We start from the raw sequence: 19,125 nt of genomic DNA, 5'->3' as shown, positions 1-19,125 counted from the left end.
AGATAACTGAAATATTGTTGAAGTGTTTAAAGAAAAAGAAAAATAGAATATATTAAATTTATAAATCTACTTTAAGATGTTGAAGAAAACCTAATAAACTAAGTTTGTAGAAGTTCCTCTAAAAACTATTGTTTAATACTAGGTTCATCAATAGAAAAAGAGATATAAGTTAAATGTCACAGTCTAAGGGAAAACGAGGTTTTTAAATTTCGACTTCCATAAATTTAAATCTTAATTGAAAAATAAAAAATAATCACCAGTGAAAAGTTGGATCTTTGACTCCACTGATCCTTTCAGACAATGCAAAGAAACAACATAGGGAAAGGAATTGAGTGATTTATTGAGTGCTTACTTGGTGCCACGCCATGTGCTAGGTGCTTACCTAAATCAACTCATCGGATCCTCACAACAACCCTGTGAGGTGGGTTTCATTACCCCCACTGTTTACCGATGAGGCTCACAGAGGCCGTGCAACTTGCCCAAGATTCTGCAGCTGGTAAAGAATGGAATCTGCGCCTCTGCACTTCCAATGCCTGCTCCTGAAGGAAGGCTTGCGAGGGTGAATTTCTCAAAGTCACTCAAGGTCCTTACTATAGCGACAGTGTTGGCACCTTCTGTGTCCTCTCTCACCTTGCCTGTGAGCCTTCCAGTGGGTGGGGAAAGAGGCGTGCCTATCAGTGGCCATTCTGTGAACACAGAAGAGAGCTGTGCCGGTCACAGAGAAGACAGTCCAATGATCCTTAAAGTTCAGGCGTGTGGGTTGGAGCCAAAGGGGCCTGTCCCCTGGATATAACTGGAGAGTAGCTCTGGAGAGGAATTCTAGAAGCTGTGGAAAGAAAAAGAGGGAGGATTTTAGCACTATGTCTCTGGACCGTTTGTCTAACTTCAAAGGGTTCTTTTCAATTTTTTTCTTTTCCTCTATCAATTCCCAGTGTTTTAGCTGTACTTACTGCCTGACGTGAGAGGGGCAGGTGTACCTTTGAATCATTTCGTACTAGAATATTAGGGCAAGTCAGCTTTGAAGTTATCTAGCCCAATCCTCTCCTATTGTAGAGATCAAGAGATCAACTTTTGTTGCTTCCTATGAACATTCTACAGAACTCTACTTCTTACCTAACCCTATCTAATTTAAAGAAAAAAACCAAAAGCCTGTATTGAATAATGGTAAGTTTCATAAGACTCCTGACTTTCATTTTTACAGAAAGATGGGTAGGAAAATGAGGCCTGTAAGGCAGAAGTGGAAACATGAGTTGGGAGCAGCCCCAGGCTGCTGTGATCCAGAGGGCAGGTGAGGACCTGCTGCCTCTAACTTACCTGACTGACAATGGAACCTGTGGCAGGTAGAGGTGGCACAACCCTCTAGAGACCACTGTTCTGGCCGTGTCACTTTCAAGAGCAAGTGTTCTGTGCCAGGACTCTTTCCAGTAGTTCTGTGAGAAAAGTGCTGTTTGCTAGCACTGACAGCTACCAAATACCTTACAGCTGCTTCTGAGGGGAAGAGCCTGATGACTCTAATCTGCCTCCTCCCAAACAGATGAAGGAGAGCAGACTGGGGTGTGACTTCGTTATTCAGAGGCTAAGGGGCTAGCACATGTTTTCTTTAGGCCTCCACTTTTTGCTGTACCTTTTGTTGTCAGGGGATTCTGCCAGCTGCCACCTTCCCTGGAAAGCCAAACTGGGGGAAATAAGAGGGAAAATCATCTATCTCTGATAAAAGAAAGAGAAAGAGAGAGAGAGACTGCTAAATAATTGTACATACAACAGAATCTTTTTTTATTTTTATTTTATTTATTTATTTATTTTTTTTTGAGACGGAGTCTCGCTCTGTCACCCAGGCTGGAGTGCTGTGGCCGGATCTCAGCTCACTGCAAGCTCCGCCTCCCGGGTTCCTGCCATTCTCCTGCCTCAGCCTCCCGAGTAGCCAGGACTACAGGCGCCCGCCACCTCGCCCGGCTAGTTTTTTTTTTTTTTGTATTTTTTAGTAGAGACGGGGTTTCACCGTGTTAGCCAGGATGGTCTCGATCTCCTGACCTCGTGATCCACCCGTCTCAGCCTCCCAAAGTGCTGGGATTACAGGCTTGAGCCACCGCGCCCAGCAGAATCTTAAAATACGCTACACATTTAACTAGTGCTTCACAGCTTAAAAACTGCCTTTATGTATTTTATCACAATCGCTCCTCACAGCAACCCGGTAAGGTAGACAGAGACACCTTGGTCCTGTCCTTCAGATGAGGAACCTGATCTTGATGGCAGGTGAATGGCAAGGCTAGAGTCCAGATCTTAGAACCACAGAATCCTAGAGTTAGAAGGTACTCTAACAGCAATAATCCAAGGCATCCTTTCCCCAGAGCGTGAATCACCTTATAAAATCTCTGAGATTTCTTTTGGCCCCTGCTTGAACTCTTCCAGTGATGAGTAACTCTCACTACCCATGAACAATCCAGTATCAATACTAAGCTAAAATCCTTCTTGTAACTTTCAGCCATTCAATTTCTGCCCACAAAAACTACACCAAATTAAGTCAAGTTCTAATTCACATTCTTTTTAAAATGTGAAGATATTACATTTGCCCTTTTCTTGCAGATTAAACATTTTCAGTTCTTTCAACTACTTATCATGTGATTACCTAGAACCATGCCTGAAATATATGGTAAATAGTAAGTGTTTATCGAATCATTTCTCTGGCCCTTGGTACTATGTCCTGATCCTCCTGTCGAAGGGCTCCTTCCCTTACCTCGAGCGTCCTCCATTTTGTAATCTGTTCATCATTTGTTTATTTAAATAATAGGGAGAAAAGAAACAGCACAGTTTTCGCTTTCCAGGCCACAGAGTTTTCAGAACAATGTGAAACAAAATTAAAATCCTCCAGATGTCAGACATCTTTCAATTTAGTCCGTGATAATGGATTCATTATTTCACTCAACAGCCTACATCGGAGCTGCATTGCTAGAAGATAAATCCTTCATTCACTGAGCATCTCCTATAAGTAAGACACAGAATGGATTCCTGTGGAGAGTGGCCATAGAATTAAACAGAAAAATTCTAGTGAAGGCAGTGATAATTTGGGGTCTGACTGGAAGACCCTGCATGAATACATTATCCTGCAGCATAATTTTGACTGTTAAGAGAAGCAGCACCCATTTTTTTGTTCAATTTTGGGTACCACCAGACTAAAACACATATGTGTCTTCAACAAGGAGTTCAAGAGGAAACTTTGGCTATTTTCAGTTGGTCTTAATTTGGATTGGTGTGAGAGACAAGCGCTGGTATCAATGTAATGAGACTGTGTCATCCCTAATGATGAAGAATTCAGCCAGCTTCATGCCTCTCATATAAGTGCTGTGATGGGATGAATAGCAATGAGCTTAAAATTTTGATAACTAAAGAGCCAGGAAATAGATAGTGAATGGTGCCGTACTTTGTGAAAGAAACAACAGTAAATTGCTCCCAATCATAAGGGAATAGGCCTATTAGTTACAGTAATAACCTTACAGCAAGTTTGATGGTAAATAAGTAAAACCAAACATTCAAAACACAATTCCAGAAAAAGAACTGAGGCTAAATTATCCCATTATCACAGACTACATTGAAAACTGTCAGAAGTTTGGCTAATTTGATCATGTTTTCAAGTTGTTCTGAAAACCTCTATGGCCTAAAAAGTAAACAACATAATTTTCTTTTCTCTCTATTGCTTAAACAAAGAAACATGAAAAACCTATTCTCTCCATATTGCAAATTCCAGTATTTTAGAAAGTGAGCCTCATCAGCAGTTTTCTCATCTTGAGTTTTAGAAAAGGTTGAATTTGGAAAGAGGCATGTATGTATTAAGGGTTGAGGGCTTGGGGAGTGAGTTGTGATCTCCTCTCACATAAAATATCTGCACTGTAGCCCGGGCGCGGAGGCTCACGCCTGTAATCCCAGCACTTTGGGAGGCCGAGGCAGGCGGATCACCAGGTCAGGAGATGGAGACGGTGAAACCCTGTCTCTACCAAAAATACCAAAAACATTAGCCGGGCGTGGCGGCGGGCGCCTGTAGTCTCAGCTACTCCGGAGGCTGAGGCAGGAGAATGGCGTGAACCCGGAAGGCGAAGCTTACAGTGCCAGTGCGCTGCAGCCTGGGAGACAGAGCAAGACTGTCTCAAAAGAGAGAGAGAGAGAGAGAGAGAGAGAGAGAGAGAATCTTCACTGCAATCACATGGTAAGTGATAGATTCTTCACAGCCACAGAATGGAGGGAACTTCTAGTGAAGCAAGACCCACCACCACAAGGGTGGGGGAGAGTCCCAAGGTGGCAGAGAAACTGTAGTGAAACACCGCAGAGAGTTCTTGCTGAAAGACACTCAGATGTCCTGGGGCTCGTGTCTACTGAACTGCGGTCTGACTGCTCCTCTTTTCTTCCTTTGAAAAACTTATCCTTGCCTTCTCAGATAAATCCAAGAGGGTTCCTGGCGACAGCTGGTCCAACACGCTCAAACGAAGAAAGTAAGGTTTAGAGAGGTTGTATGGTTTGCAAAAAAGTCACGTATTTGATTAGTAGCAAAGCCAGACATAGAAGCCAGGACTTTGGATTCCCAGTCCTGGTCTCTTTCTCATTTACCGTGCTGTCTGCCTCCTGATGTTTGAAAAATATTCCTGAAGTTGGGGATTTTACACCTTCACTTGAATGGTTTTTTCTTTTCTTTTCTTTTCTTTTTTTTTTTTGAGACGGAGTCTCGCTCTGTCGCCCAGGCTGGAGTGCAGTGGCCAGATCTCGGCTCACTGCAAGCTCTGCCTCCTGGGTTCACGCCATTCTCCTGCCTCAGCTTCCTGAGTAGCTGGGACTACAGGCGCCCGCCACCACGCCCGGCTAATTTTTTTGTATTTTTAGTAGAGACGGGGTTTCACCGTGTTAGCCAGGGTGGTCTTGATCTCCTGACCTCGTGAACCGCCCGCCTCGGCCTCCCAAAGTGCTGAGATTACAGGTCTGAGCCACCGCGCCCGGCCGCATGGTTTTCTTTATAGGCAGAGAGAAAAGTACTGATCTTTGGAAGAGTTAGGATTAAAAACTAATAAGATGGGGGTACAGGGTGTTTAGGAGGAAGAATACATAGAGCAAGGCAAAAAAAGTGGGAAAGAAAAAAGGAGGTAATAGGAGAGATAAATATATGGACAATAAAATGGAAGAAAACAAGAGACAACTGAAGAGGGAGAAATAAACTGAGAAGACGGAAGAAAATGGACACTTAAGAGCAGCAAACTGGCCAGGTAAGCTGGCTCATGCCTGTAATCCTAGCACTTTGGGAGACCAAGGCAGGAGGATCATTTGAGCCCAGGAGTTCGAGAACAACCTGGGCAACATGGGGAGACCTTGTCTCTACAAAAAACATTTCAAAATTAAACATTATCCAGGCACAGTGACATGTGCCTATAATCCCTGTTACTTGGGAGGCTGAGGTGGGAGGATCACTTGAACTTTTGGAGGTAGAGGCTGCAGTGAGCTGACATCGTGCCACTGCACTTCATCCTGAGTAACAGAGTGAGACCCTGTCTCAAGAAAGGAAAGGGAAAAAAAAAAAAAAAAAAAACAGCAAATGGAGACAATCAAGGAATCAAGGACTAAGAAGAAATTGGAGAAGAAAGAAGAGAAAAATAGAACCAAGGAAAGAGAAGAAAACCAGGAAGAACAACATGAGAAAACAGAGCTGCTGTGAGTCCAAGAGAGAGTGTATAGGTGGATGGGCAAGTTGGACCAAGAGGGATCCACAGGTCATAAGGAGCATGCGTGGGTGCAGGATGAATGAGTAGGAAGGCGAACAGCTGCGCAGCGGGAAAGGAGTGATCAGAGTGGCCAATACACACTTGGAGGAACTCAACAAAGTGATCTGGAATGTTAGACTGATCCTTGGAATTACCTCAGAATCAGCTGAACTATGGTTCTAAGGACGCTGGTAACACAGGAGATTGTAAATTCCATATCTACAAAACCAAATCTCTAACCTTTCATCAGTCACCTCCAGGCCCTCTTTCATCGTTTATATAACCTGTTTTTCAGAAGAGACAAACATTCATTCATTCATTTCATGTACTCTGGAGACCTTCCTCACTGGGCTAATTTCTCAGGTAATTTATTGGTGCTTTCTAAAGAACAGTGGGAAGCGCCTTCCAAATTGGAACAATGGGATTTTCCTCAGGAAATTCAGGCCTACATCATGGTTGGGTGGAGTTACAGAAAAAAACGTCACAGCATTGTGAGGGGGCCGGGGGAACACGAGAGCAATTTCCCAGAACCACTGGGCACAGACTTTTCTTGTGGACTCTCTGGGGAGGGAAATTCTGTGAGGGAAATCCTGCACGCACCGTGAGGCCCTCCAGGATTTATACACATCCTACCTCCCACAGGTGTGGGTGACGGGAAAGCCAGGCTGCCATATACCTATCTGATCATAGTAACATTTATTCATAGCAGTATCGAGTCCTCTGTCTGTGTGATCAACAAACACATTCTTCACTGGGTGAGAGGAAAGCAAGATGAGGACATTTTCCTCCCCGAGCTATTAGCCCATAATCACAATTCTCTTTAAAATATGCAATTTTAATAGAGATGCCTGCCCAGTCTAGGCTAAATAACAACTGCTTTCCAGGACGGGCTCTATACCAGGAAAGACAAGCAATCGGAATTAGAACCCTGCCACATTCTTTTTCTTTTAAAATGCATGCCACAAATAAAAGCCCCTTTAACTCCAGCTGTGGCCTCAGCTATTAGAACAAACTTGCAAAAATGCTTAGCAATCTACCTTCCTGGCTCAACATATCAACCAGCCCACTTTCCAAAATGCAATCACAGTTAATAATGAATGAGTTTTTAAAATCCCTTCATGCCTTGCATGCACCCGGAGTGAGTTGCTATCTGCAAAGTTGGGTTAATGCCACTTTCTGTGAGTCCTCTAAGAGGAGATGTTCCACAAATGATTTTTTTTTTTTTTTTTTTTTTTGCCCTAATAAGCTGAGTTAAGGCCAGCCGTTGACAGGAATGTGCGGCAGCTGCCTTCTGAGTACTTACATAGGATCCTGAGCCGGTGGCTGTGCCCATGTTAGTTCTCCCTTCACCTCATGTACTCCCCATCACTCCTATAATCCATAAATGATTCTGATCCTGACACCTCCTCAAAATCCTCCAGCACCAGACTGGTGGAGTCCTCACCCAGGATGCCGCTGTCTGGCCTGGACAACCTGGCCCGGGAAGGAGGTGCAGGAAAGTTGGTGGCAGCTGGAGGGGGAGAACAAGGAGGTGTTTGCTGAAGAGAGGTTGGCGTGGCCTGAGGAGGGGACGCAGCTGGCTCACAGGCTTCCTCATCACCCTTCTCGGACTCTGGTCCTGCATCTGCAGCAGTGGGACCCAGGACATGGTAGAGGCTGGGAAGGCGGATGTCAAAGCGCAGCCCAAACTTAGCAAAGAGCTTGTCATTGAGAGTGTAGAGCTTCTCTGAGATGTCATAACCCAGCAGAGCCGAGAAGAGGCAGGAGATGTATCGCTCTTTGGTCAGAAGAAGGTGGAGACTTTTCCGGGGCCAGGAAATGTAGCTACATGAGGTCTCAGCAGTCAGAGTGACCTGAGAGGGGTCAGAAGCAGACAGTAAAGGTTTAAACTAGAAAATGTGTCCATGCTGAGCACAGAGACCATACAGTCCCTTGGAAAACAGCTGTACTTGTACTGAAGAAGCTGTGTGGGAGTACCCCTCTATGACCTTGCCTGAAGGAGGTCTAGTAGATGACTTTCACTTGTGTGCACTGATATGGGGGTGTCTAGTATCAGGAGCCCTGGGATCAGCCATTCACTCACTCACCCATCACTTCCTGGAGCCTCAGGTTCCTCACCCATTTTCCTCAGCTCCAATTCTGTGGTTCCATGGCTAATGGTACTAGTGACTGCAGACGGTTCTGAGTCTTATGATTTTGAGACAGAGAAAGAAAGGGCCTTCTGGTGCTCTGAAGAGTGGTTGAAATGCTGACAACTATTCATGTTAAGACTGAGGAAGGATAAAATATTGGGGTAGGGACACAAAAAGAGCTAGAAAGTTCAGTTTGAGAAAAAGCTTCTGATGAGGTATGCCAAGCTACATCATGTGGATGAAGCATGGGCCTGGGATTTGGGTCCATGAAATTGCTCTTAACTTGGCCACTTCAAGTAACCAAAAGGATCTGATGACTGAAATCAGAAAAAAGGGCATAGAGGAAGACAAACTCTAAAGGACAGAAAATCAAAGGGCACCCCATTCTCCATTTGTTTATTCCTCTAGGAATTTCTGAGCACTCACTATGTGCCCATGATGCAAAGCTAAATTACGTTTGCATGGGAAATAAACAATAACGTGTGCCTGGCATGCAGCAGATGCGTGATAAATCCTTGTTACAATAATGATGAGTGGTAAAGCTGGGGTTAAAATGGAAACATGCTTAGGACAGTGCAGGAAAAGGGTGCAGAATCACACAATTTTTAATAATCTAATTGACCCTAATACTTTGGGCTGGCAGAGTTCATGATGTATTTTTGTGGATAGAGACAGTGGAAATGATGATAATGATGTTAGCAGCTAACATTTGTCAAGAGGTGCCAGGCATTGTGTTAAGTAGTTTATATGAATTGTCAAATTGAAGGTAGGGTAGCTTTCCAAACATTCTTTATTAGAGATTATATATAATCCTTTTCATTCCTGCATTGCCTACCAGATCTCCCACTAACCTCCTCTTCCTTCCTTTCTGCTATACCCCTCCCCCACATCCTTTATTCATTTCCTCCTCTCAACTTTTCCCCACTAACTGTTAGCACTGCAATCAGGATGTAAACTATGTTATCAAGGCCAGAAGTGGTTTCATGTTTCAACTTTACCTCTATCAGTTGTATGATGTCAGAAAAATTACTTAATCTCTCTTGCCTCGTGAGAAATAATTCTGAAAATAATACAATCTGTCCATGACTAATAGTTCAGCAAATAGTTGTCACAATCTGCCATAGCCTATACCTTAGATGTACTTATGAACAATTCCCAAACAAGAAATGAGTACCAAATATGAAGCAGGTGTGTTTGAGCAAGAGCTAAGCTGAATGTAAATAATGTCCTTAAAGTCAACACAAAGACTGTGAACCTTCTGAGAAATATGCTGTTACTTCTTCCATCTTAAAATAAAACAAAATTGTACAAATAAAAATTCTTTTTCTTGACCTCATTTCCCTGACTAGCTATCACTCCACTAATTTGCTTCCCTTTTTAGCAAAGCTCATAAAGAAAAAATAACCTGTTTATACTTACTGTCTCCAATTCCTCTCTTCTCACTCTCTTAAACCGATAAGACTTTGTCCCTAGCAGTCCACAAAGACTGTTCCTGTTAAGGTCACCAATGACCTCTAAGCTGCTGAGTCTGATGGTCACTTTTCATGGCATCCATCAATTTCCCCCTCCTCTTTAATACACCTTCTTTTCTTGGTTGCCAGGATGCCATACGCTCCTGGTCCAATCTCATGATTGTTCCTTTTCAAGTTCCTTTGCTGCTTTCTCCTTTTCTCTCCAACTCCTTACCACTAAAGTATCCCAGGACTCCCCTCTTGAACTATTCCCTCTTCCATCCACACTCACTCACTTGGTGAGCTCATCCTATCCAATGGCTTTAAATATCATCTGTATACAACCAACTCCCAAATTTATATCTCAGGCCCAGATCTCATTCCTGAATTCCAGACTTAAATATCCAGTTGCCTATGTAGCATCTCCATCCAAATGTCCACAGATCATCAAACACTGAACTTCCTAGTCCCCTGAAAGCAGCTGTACCTGTAGCTTTCTTTATCTCAGATGACAGCAGCATCACCCGTCCAGTTGCTCAGGCCAAAAGCCTTAGAGTCTTCCTTGATCTTCTCTTTCTCTCACATACTATATCCAACCCTTTAGAAAATCCTTTTGGCTGTATCTAGACAATATATGCTATGGCCCTACATAATCTTGCTACCTAGTCACCTCTCCAACTTTCTCTCCTGCTATTCCCTCCCCTTCCTCTCTCCATTCCAGGTCCACTGTCCTCCTTTCTGTGAGTCAAACACCACTGGCCCCACCTCAGGGCCTTTGCACTGGCTCTTTCCTCTGTCTGATACGCTTTTCCCAGATATTCACAGACCTCACCTGTCACCTCTCTCAGGTTTTTGCTCAAATGTTACCTGCTTAACAAGGATTTCCATGACCACCCTATTTAAAATCGCAATCATATCTCCCTTATACTACTCTAGGGTTTCTTTTTTTTTAACTAGCAGTTATTGTCCTCTAACATATTATATAATTTACTTATTCATTATGCCTATGGCTTTTTGACTCCCTTATGAGAATGTAAATTTCATGAGGGGAGGGACCTTCATCTGTTCTGTTCACTGATATATTTCAAGCCCTTTTAACAGTGCCTGGTACATACTAAGTTTTCAATAAATATAACTGAAGTGAATAAACGAATCAAGGGAAGACAGCCAATGTTGTATATTGCAAAACAACCTAATGTCACTTTCCTCCCCTCCTCTCCCCCAGGCTGGAATACAGTGGCGTGATCTCGGCTCACTGCAATCTCCAGTTCCTGGGTTCAAGCAATTCTCCTGCCTCAGCCTCTCAAGTAGCTGGGATTATAGGCACCTGCCACTGTGCCTGGCTGATTTTTGTATTTTTAGTAGAGATGGGGTTTCACCATGTTGGCCAGGATGGTTGAATGAAGTAAATGAGATAACCTATGTAAATAGGACTTAAGTCCAGTAAGATAGGATGCAAATTAGAAAAACAGTGATGATGTCTGTGTGATCCCTCCTGTGCTGTGTTCTCGGTGACTAATGAGTGTCACAGTGCTGAACACACAATGCATTCTGACTTAATTGAATTGTTGAGAGGTGTGGTGGAATGCTGATTGATTTGTATTAAGTACAATGTGAATTGTAATTTAGGCTGTCACTGTGGATTGCTCTGTCAACAAAGACTATGTAATTGCAAAAGGCAAGGACAGGATGAACTCTAACTTAAGATAACACTTGACATTTGCAAAGAGGAAATGGGACTTTACACAGCCTATAGCAAATGTGTGGCTCTCATTGCTCCCAAAGGAGGTGCACACTAAAAATATAAATGGGAGGAATATGACCGCACCTACATTCCAGGCTGAGAGGCCATGTGGGGTTACAGCCCTTCCTCTTGAGCGTAACTTAGGGGAGGACACCCGGCTTACCTACCACCTGTTCCTCCGTGTCAGTGTCAGAAAGAGCCCCGGTCCAGCTGGCTCAGGTCCTGACTCAGCCCTCCTAGAGGTTCTCATGTGCCTGAGAGAGTTCCTGAAGAAGGTTTCTGGGCTAGTTAGAGAGGGTGTGTGGAGGGAGGTCAGGGAGGAACATGATGGAAGTGGATCTGCGGCTGTGTGCCCTGGCAGTGGGATCAGGACTGCCTCTCAGGCTCCATTATTATCACAGAGCTAAGTGTCAGGGTGGGGGCGGAAGCAGGCCCTGCCAGGTAGCAATGCCTGTGTGTGTCTGTTCCGGGGTTGGCTCATATGTTGGTTTGAGGGACTCCCTGATAAAAGTAGTAGGAGACACATGGAACCCAGTGTTTCCAGTTCCAGCAAACTATTCAGGCAGGGGAGTCCTTAAAGGGGTGAGTGAGTGTGTGTGCATGTGTGTGCATGCGTGTGCGTGTGTGTGTGTGTGTGTAAACAGCACTCCTCTGGTGACCCTCCCATTTTAATAAAGAACAGAAATGGTAGATCCAGGCAACTTGGCTTTGTCACTTTCTAGCTGAAGACCCTGGGCAAATTACTTGATGATTTTGGGCATTAGTTTCCTCAGTTGTTAAATGGGGTAATAATCATATTCAACCCATAGAGTTGTTGTGAGAACCAATGAGGCAATATGATATGTAGTGCCTGCCACATGCTAGCCATTCAATAAGTGAGAGCTAAAGAGAAAGTGACCAAAGCCTGAGGGATTGGCAGAGATAAGAAGAGTAGGGGCCAGGCAGCCAGGCACCTGCATTGAAGCATGTATGTGAATGCCCCATGGAGTCCTCTGGGACATCAGCTGCCCAGTGGCAAACCAGTTCAGCAATTTTTTTTTTTTTTTTGAGACAGAGTCTTGTTCTGTCACCCAGGTTGGAGTGCAGTGGTGAAATCTCAGCTCACTGCAAGCTCCGCCTCCCGGGTTCACGCCATTCTCCTGCCTCAGCCTCCCGAGTAGCTGGGACTACAGGCACCCACCACCACACCCAGCTATTTTTTTGTATTTTTAGTAGAGATGGGGTTTTATTGTGTTAGCCAGGATGGTCTCGATCTCCTGACCTCGTGATCCTCCCGTCTCAGCCTCCCAAAGTGCTGGGATTACAGGTGTGAGCCACCACGCCCAGCCAGCAATTCTTTACTGAACAGCTGCTGTGCTCCAGGTACTTTCCTTTAGAGTCTGGGAACAGAGAAGGAAAAGCCTAGATTTTTACTTCAAGGAGTTCACGGTACAGAAGACAGAAAGGAGACCAGATTATTAGAACAGAGAGCAAGATGTGCACCAGTTAGCATAAGTAAAAGGACTAGAACAGGCACACCGGAGCACTAGGCTGTGGGGTGGATGTTGGTGAGGTCAATTCGGGCAGTTTTCACAGAGGAAGTGAGGTGCCGTGGTCTCATCTAGAAAGGGAAATGCATTTCAGAGGGGAGAGTAGGGGCCAAGGCACAGAGCTGCAAAACAATGTGGTGTGTTTAGGTAAGGACTAGTGGTTCAGCATGGCTAGTATGAGCAAAAAATATGAAGGAGGGAGAGCTGGGAATGTGGCTAGAGAGCACTAAAAGGGTTAAGTTACCCTGTAAGGAGTGTGGGTTTTTATCTTGTGGCACTAGAGTCTTCCAGAAGAGTTTAAGCATTCAAGTAACATGGTCTACCCAGGGGCCAGTATCTTCCTACCCTGCCTCACCTTGGCTAGGAGCCCAGGAACTCTTTTCACAGAGGAAGAGTGCCCCGGCCTGTAGCTTTACACTGGCAGTGGTGCAAAGGGCAGATGTGAGAGGGGAAACATGGAGGCACGGATACTGCTAGGCTACAGTGGGACGGGGTGAGGCGGTGCTGCCACGGGGCTCCCTGTTACCTGGAACACCCCCTCCTCAGAAGGCTGTAGTGATTCCCACTCAGGAGAGTCCATGAACTGGTATGGAAAGATGTAGTGCAGAAACTGCCCGTCCTGGCTCACACGAACCCTGGCAAGGGAAGAGAAGAGATCATGTGGGAAAAGGAAAATGGCTCTCCAAGTCATCTATTCTGAAGTTAGGTGTCGCTGATTAACACGAATCTTCCTGTAGAAATACTTTGCCTAAAGCATGGCAAAACCCAAAGCTAGACTAGCCAGCCTAGTTACTGCATGCAAATAGTTCAGAAATGGAACCCATTGAGACTTCCTGAACCCTCATTTTCCTTCTCCTTCTCCTTACTGGTGGTTCTCAATTTCAGGCTGCAGAGTAGAAGCCCCAGGGAAGCTTTTAAAAAAGCACCTAGGCTTGGGCCTTATCCCAGAGCAATGAAACAAGAATCTCTCTAGGTAGGATCTGGATATTACTAGTATTTACATCTCCCCAGTGATTCTAATGTGTAGCCAGGATGGAAACTACTGCTCAAGAACTCTGCTGCTGGCCCGGTGTAGTGGCTCACACCTGTAATCCCAGCACTTTGGGAGGCCGAGGCAGGTGGATCACCTGAGGTCAGGAGTTCGAGACCAGCCTGGCCAAGATGGTGAAACCCCATCTCTACTAAAAGTACAAAAATTAGCCAGGCATGGTGGTGAGTGTCTGCAATCCCAGCTACTTAGGAGGCTGAGGCAGGAGAATCACTTGAACTCGGGGGCAGAGGTGGCAGTGAGCCGAGATCACACCACTGCACTCCAGCCTGGGCAAAAGAGCAAAATTCTGTCTCAAAAAAACAGAAAAGAACGCTGCTGCCTATTTAAGTTTACATTTACACTAATTAAAATTAAATAAAATTAAAAATTCAGTTCCTTACCTAATTACATTATAGGTGCTCAACAGCCACATATGGCCTGTGACTACCATGTTGTACAACACAGATCTAGAACATTTCCGTCATCACAGAAGCTCTGTTGGATGCCACTGCCCCACAGATTCTCCTTTCTTCCTTCCCATTAGCTACGTGAAGATCCATGCTTACATTTAACCACTTTGTAGACTTTGAAGGAAGTGGCAAGTCTAGTATATGCCAGACTCTGCTAGACACTTTACCAGTGTTCTCTTATATAATGTTCACAACACCTCAAGGTAGATTGTTCTTTTCTGTATTTTATAGCTAAGGAAACTGGTGCTCAGAAGGGTTGAGTGGCGAGCTTAAGTTTACATAGCGATCAAGTGGCAGAACCAAAATTCTATGTTCTTGGCACAACACCGTGTTGCCACCCTATTACTAGAGCTTTGGGTAGACGGTAGTGGACTCTCCCAGCATGACCCCTTCCCTGACCTCTCTAACCACAGGGGACAATAATAGCTTGTTTCTTTAGACAATGAGATCCTACGCACCCTATCCAGTTGATGGTCCTAGGGTGAACACCTAACTCAAGCTGAGCCAATCAAACTCCTTCCCTGCGAATTTGGAAATGGAATTGAATGTAAATCATGCCTTGGATGGGGACAATTATCAGACATTAACAAAACTAACATACTCCTCCCTGAAGGAACTAAAAAAAATTTTTTTTGACACATAACTCAGACTTTGAAGAGCATGGGTCCCAACTGGCTATAGAGAAAATAGACTTGAAATCACATAAAATGTCCTAGTAGGACACGTTCTTGTTTCTAGTACTACCTGAGGCTCAGGTGCATGTCTTTCCTTGAGTTTCATGAGAAATCCTTGTATCTTTTTAAATAAAGACCTTTCCACCCCCCACACCCTTCTGCTGGCTAGAGTGGGTTTCTGTCTGCAGCCAGAAATCCTAATTAATATATTCACTTTAATTTTATGAATATTCTTATTCCACACTACCATCAGGTTAAACAATTGCTCTTGACTGGCCCATGACCCCAGGCTTGGTTTCACAACTTAAGGGGTTAGGAGCCTTACTATTGCTGCTTGCTGCTTTTGTACGCTTGTGGCTGTATGACGATGCCTGAGGACAGGGAATGTATTTCAGATGTGATGCCACATCTGGAAAAAGATTAGAATCCAGTATGGGCTTTATCCTTCCCTCTCAACCACTGCCCAGAAAACTTAAGAGTTCCATCTTTAACCTCTCTTCTAAAGTGAGTTATATTGGACAATGGGGTGCCTCTATTAGGCAAAGGGGGAAGATGAAAAAGATCTCTAAGGTACACCTTGTTCATTTGGTGGAGATATCCCTCCATTATTTCTGGAGATTTATTGGCTAAACAGACATTCATGGAGCATCTCCCATGTTCCTGGAGATCTGGGAATGCAGAGATGGATACAATCAGGTCTTTGTCTTTGAGGATTTCACAATTTAGTGGAAGTCACAGGCACATAAATAACTGACTGTAAGTCAATGTGATAGGCGCTATTGTGGAACAGTAACAAAGGAGGGAGAGAGATTGGTTCTCTTTGGGCAGCAGACTTCTTGAAGGAGATGACAGTTGAACTGAATTTTGAGGGATGCAAAGGGTATTGAGAAGCAGATAAACATGGGGATGAACAAAGACCTGGGAAATCCAGTGTGGCAGTCTGTTCTCCAGTAGCTGCTTTCTTCTCTTCCTTAATGGTGCTAGATTTTAACTGGACACATGACTGCAGAGCAAAAATCAACATTTCTCTACTTCCCTGACTGCTAGGCATAGGCATGTGATAAGTCCTGGCCAATGGGATATCAGCACTCCTGAGCCTTCCTTTTAATGAATGCCTAGGTATATATGCGTGTGTACAAATTACCAAAGATCATGACCAATTAAAAAACGATTGCACTTATTATCTGACAACCTAAAACTGGAAGACAGGAACACTCTGAATAAATATGTATGGAAGGGGGAAAACAAGGAAAGAAGGAAACAAGAAAGGATGGATGAATAAATCAACAAAGGAAACCAAGGAACAAACACACTTGTGTCACAATAAAAGGGGATCAAAACCTCAGTGAAAAGCTTCCCTAGGAAAGGAAGACAGCAGAAGAGAATGGTGCTGCTGCAGCACCTGTCAGATCCTTAGGCAATTTCAGCCACCCAGGCAAGCCACCAAAGATTGATGACTATAGAGTGTAGATAGTGTCTAATGGTCTTCATGGCTCGCTGAAGCCATTTTAATTGGAATGCTGTGCCCTTTATCATCTGTCTCTTCTTCCTTCTTGATCTACTGGATGATGGATGATCTTCTCCTATATGAATAGCTTAGATAGTTAGTTGCCTGCTCAGGGGGTTGTATATATGGAAGTTTGTGTTTTGAATTTTATATGACAGAAACTGTCTAAGTTAAGCTCTGCTTAACAGGGAGACAGACTTTGAGGAAGTCACTTTGCCTCTCTTGAGTTTTGAAAGAGATTGGTTTAGATTGGTTTCCTTTATTAAAATAAAACAAAATGACTTCCGAAGTTTGAGTGAAGGACTCTAGAGAACAGTGTGCATGTGAGATTGGGAAGTCTGCACAAGAGTCCCCACCTCCTGGCACAAAGTTCTTGTCTGCTGCTTTGAGATGTTTGCTCCCTTACTGCAACCAGCCCAGGGTTCAGCGATTCTCCTTTAAAACTAGAGCCCAGTCATAGACTAGAAGCCTTTTCCCCTATGTCCAGCTCAGCAAAGCTGAGACAGGGTGACATTGAAAGATAACAAAACTCTTACTCCAAACCTTGAAAGGCAAGAAAAAAAATCAAAATTGTCTAATTTCTGACTCGGCCTTTTGATGCTAAGTATACCAGGAAAAGCTACACCAAGGGCAAGCCCCCCTCTCCCCTTCACTGGGAAGTGATCTTATACAAGTCCACAGTAAATCTGTCCTACCTGAACTCTACAGTAACCCTACATGCTTCCAGCAAATGAGCACCCTACACTGGAGGAAGCACTTCTGCTGGTCTCAATTTCCTCCTTTGAACAGACGAGTTACAACGTCATGGGTCTCATGAATGAGCAAGTTCCCTAAATTATCTTTAAGCATGGAACTCTAGGTGAAAACATTTTGGCAATAGTTATATGTATTTGTATTTACACTTATATTTGTTTAGAAATAATCACATTGGTTTACACTATCAGTTCACCAATAAATGAAATGAAATTTACCCCCACAAAATGTCTCCCCTCATAGTTCATTCAACCCAGGACCTCTGAGTTCAAACAAAATCAAAACATACATACATGATATTTCAGGTTCTATAAATGAATACATAAACGTGTATTATTACTATTAGTGGTAGTTGTAGTACAATTAGCATCATTGTCAAACGTTTTTCCCCCATTGTGTGGTTGGCAGTATTATCTGGATTAGATTTGTTTTTTCTTGGAATTGGAGCCTTCTAATTGCCATCTTACCTTTTCTACCACATTCTCCTGGTCTCAAGAAAGCTGGTGGAGTGGGGGTTGTGGGGCTCAAGAGCCACTAGGGCAGTATCAAAAAAATCCACAATTACCTACTAAGTGTGTAGCACAGAGCCCCGTGATATTTTCTCAGAAGATATCCGTGCCCAACATTCACATCCAGGTTGACTGGGCATACACTGATCCTGACTAAGACCATCTCTGCCCATATCCGACTGTCAGCCTTCTCCAAAAGAGGCGGTGCTTCCACACAAGCCTTAATGAGATCAGCATAAGCATCACTTCTCTTCTCCCATTGTTAGGCCCTCAGATTAACAGTACTGTACTTGACTTCTTAGTTTGCAAGAGCCTCAATAGAACAACTGGAAATGCAAAGGTGGGCAAGGGGTATTCACTCTCCCTACCTGGCTGCATACAGGTACCCCAAACACAAGTGGGGCTGTTTCCTTGATGCCTTGGCAGGGAACAGGGATTATGAGAACCACCCCCCTTCCCTGATCTCCCATTTCTAGCATTGTTCCCTGAATATAGTTGGTACTTAGCAAATGTTGAATTTGAATAAGGAACAGATTAACCTTACTGAAATGTTAGTTTTTCAAAGCTTACAGAGATACTGCTGCAGCTTAGGCATGACACACTGATATGTGTGTGGTGGTGGTAGAGGGGTTCTTTAAGGCCCAGGCGCAAGACACACATGCTGCACACCTTCCAGCAGCAAGGGCACACACAACCATTCTTGCCAACCAAGATGCTTCACCAACTGGTTTCTTCTTGGAAAATGCCAAGAAAGAGGAAGCAACCCCACTCTTAGAAAAATCTATTTTGGTTTGTTTGACTTGTCACATCCTTCCCTCAATGGAATGGGACATGAAATGGAAAGGGACACACTAGGAAATGAGAAGTGTGGGCGGGGGAAAGAAATTCTGGGCAATGGACAGAGTAGCTTACCGGCCAGAGAGCAGCAGGGACAGGCGGTTGATGGGTGTCTCACCCTCCACGGCATAGGTCTGTTCAGTGACCAGAGTTAAGACCTGCTTCTCGCAGCAGTGAACAATCTCCTTGTATGTCTGTAGGGGCACCTGCAGGGGCAGGCACAGCGTCTTGTAGAGGAGGTCAAACTCCTCAGCGAGGGTGTCCTCACGCAGGCGGTATACCAGGTGTGCCAGCTGGAGCAGGCAGACCACAGCTAGCAGGAAGCTCCAAAGAACAATGTCCAGGCCACAGGCACTGAACCAGCCCCACAGCACACAGCACAGGTAACCTGCACTCAGGAAGCCAAAAAAATAGAAGCATCCATACACCCCACTGCCCCCCATGAAGCCCAGGAGTAAGAGGCAGTTGGCTAAATGGTAGACAGCCCCTTCCACATCCTGCTTCCAGCTAATGCACGCTGAAGCCTGCGAGAGAAGCTGGCCCGCTCTGCTGCTGTTGGCGCTCATCTTTGGGGCCTCTCAAAGCCTCACTGGGCTCTAATACGTCCTCACATAGGAAATTCAGAAAATGAATGAATCCGTTCGTTCAGGGTTCTTCTCACCTCCAGCTTCTCGCCACCAACTCCACCTTTCCTGGAAGGAATGCTTCCAGTGGCTTTGCGAAGGAGTGATGGAACATAGTATACTTCATGGAG

At 44.4% G+C, this 19,125-nt stretch overlaps 1 protein-coding gene across 3 annotated transcripts; it reads right to left on the bottom strand.

The window, feature by feature from the left end:
* Positions 1 to 322: 322 nt before the first annotated feature.
* POPDC2 (popeye domain containing 2) lies at positions 323 to 19,125 on the bottom strand. Of its 3 annotated transcripts, none has more exons than XM_050781914.1 (4): positions 18,447 to 19,125; positions 13,118 to 13,226; positions 7,180 to 7,588; positions 323 to 826 (listed from the first exon to the last, which is right to left on the bottom strand). In XM_050781914.1, exons 1-4 carry the CDS (start codon positions 18,935 to 18,937, stop codon positions 741 to 743), a joined length of 1,095 nt encoding a protein of 364 aa, XP_050637871.1. In that variant the 5' UTR covers positions 18,938 to 19,125; the 3' UTR covers positions 323 to 740. The 3 variants fall into 3 exon arrangements, with proteins under 3 accessions (XP_050637871.1, XP_050637872.1, XP_050637870.1); XM_050781915.1 differs by lacking the exon at positions 323 to 826 and adding an exon at positions 1,201 to 1,707; XM_050781913.1 differs by lacking the exon at positions 323 to 826 and having other exon boundaries at positions 7,043 to 7,588.

The sequence above is a fragment of the Macaca thibetana genome, chromosome 2 (assembly GCF_024542745.1).
Source record: "Macaca thibetana thibetana isolate TM-01 chromosome 2, ASM2454274v1, whole genome shotgun sequence".
NCBI classification, from domain to species: Eukaryota; Metazoa; Chordata; class Mammalia; order Primates; family Cercopithecidae; genus Macaca; species Macaca thibetana.
This window is presented reverse-complemented; position numbering and strand designations above follow the sequence as displayed.

Excerpts from the sequence above, each read along its gene's own strand:
- POPDC2 (XM_050781913.1), bottom strand. The coding sequence starts at position 18,937 with ATGAGCGCCAACAGCAGCAGAGCGGGCCAGCTTCTCTCGCAGGCTTCA. Across the intron at positions 13,227-18,446 it reads TCCCTGCTGCTCTCTGGCCG|GGTTCGTGTGAGCCAGGACG; the intron begins GTAAGCTACTCT and ends TTCCCTTGCCAG. Across the intron at positions 7,589-13,117 it reads CTGAGGAGGGGGTGTTCCAG|GTCACTCTGACTGCTGAGAC; the intron begins GTAACAGGGAGC and ends GACCCCTCTCAG.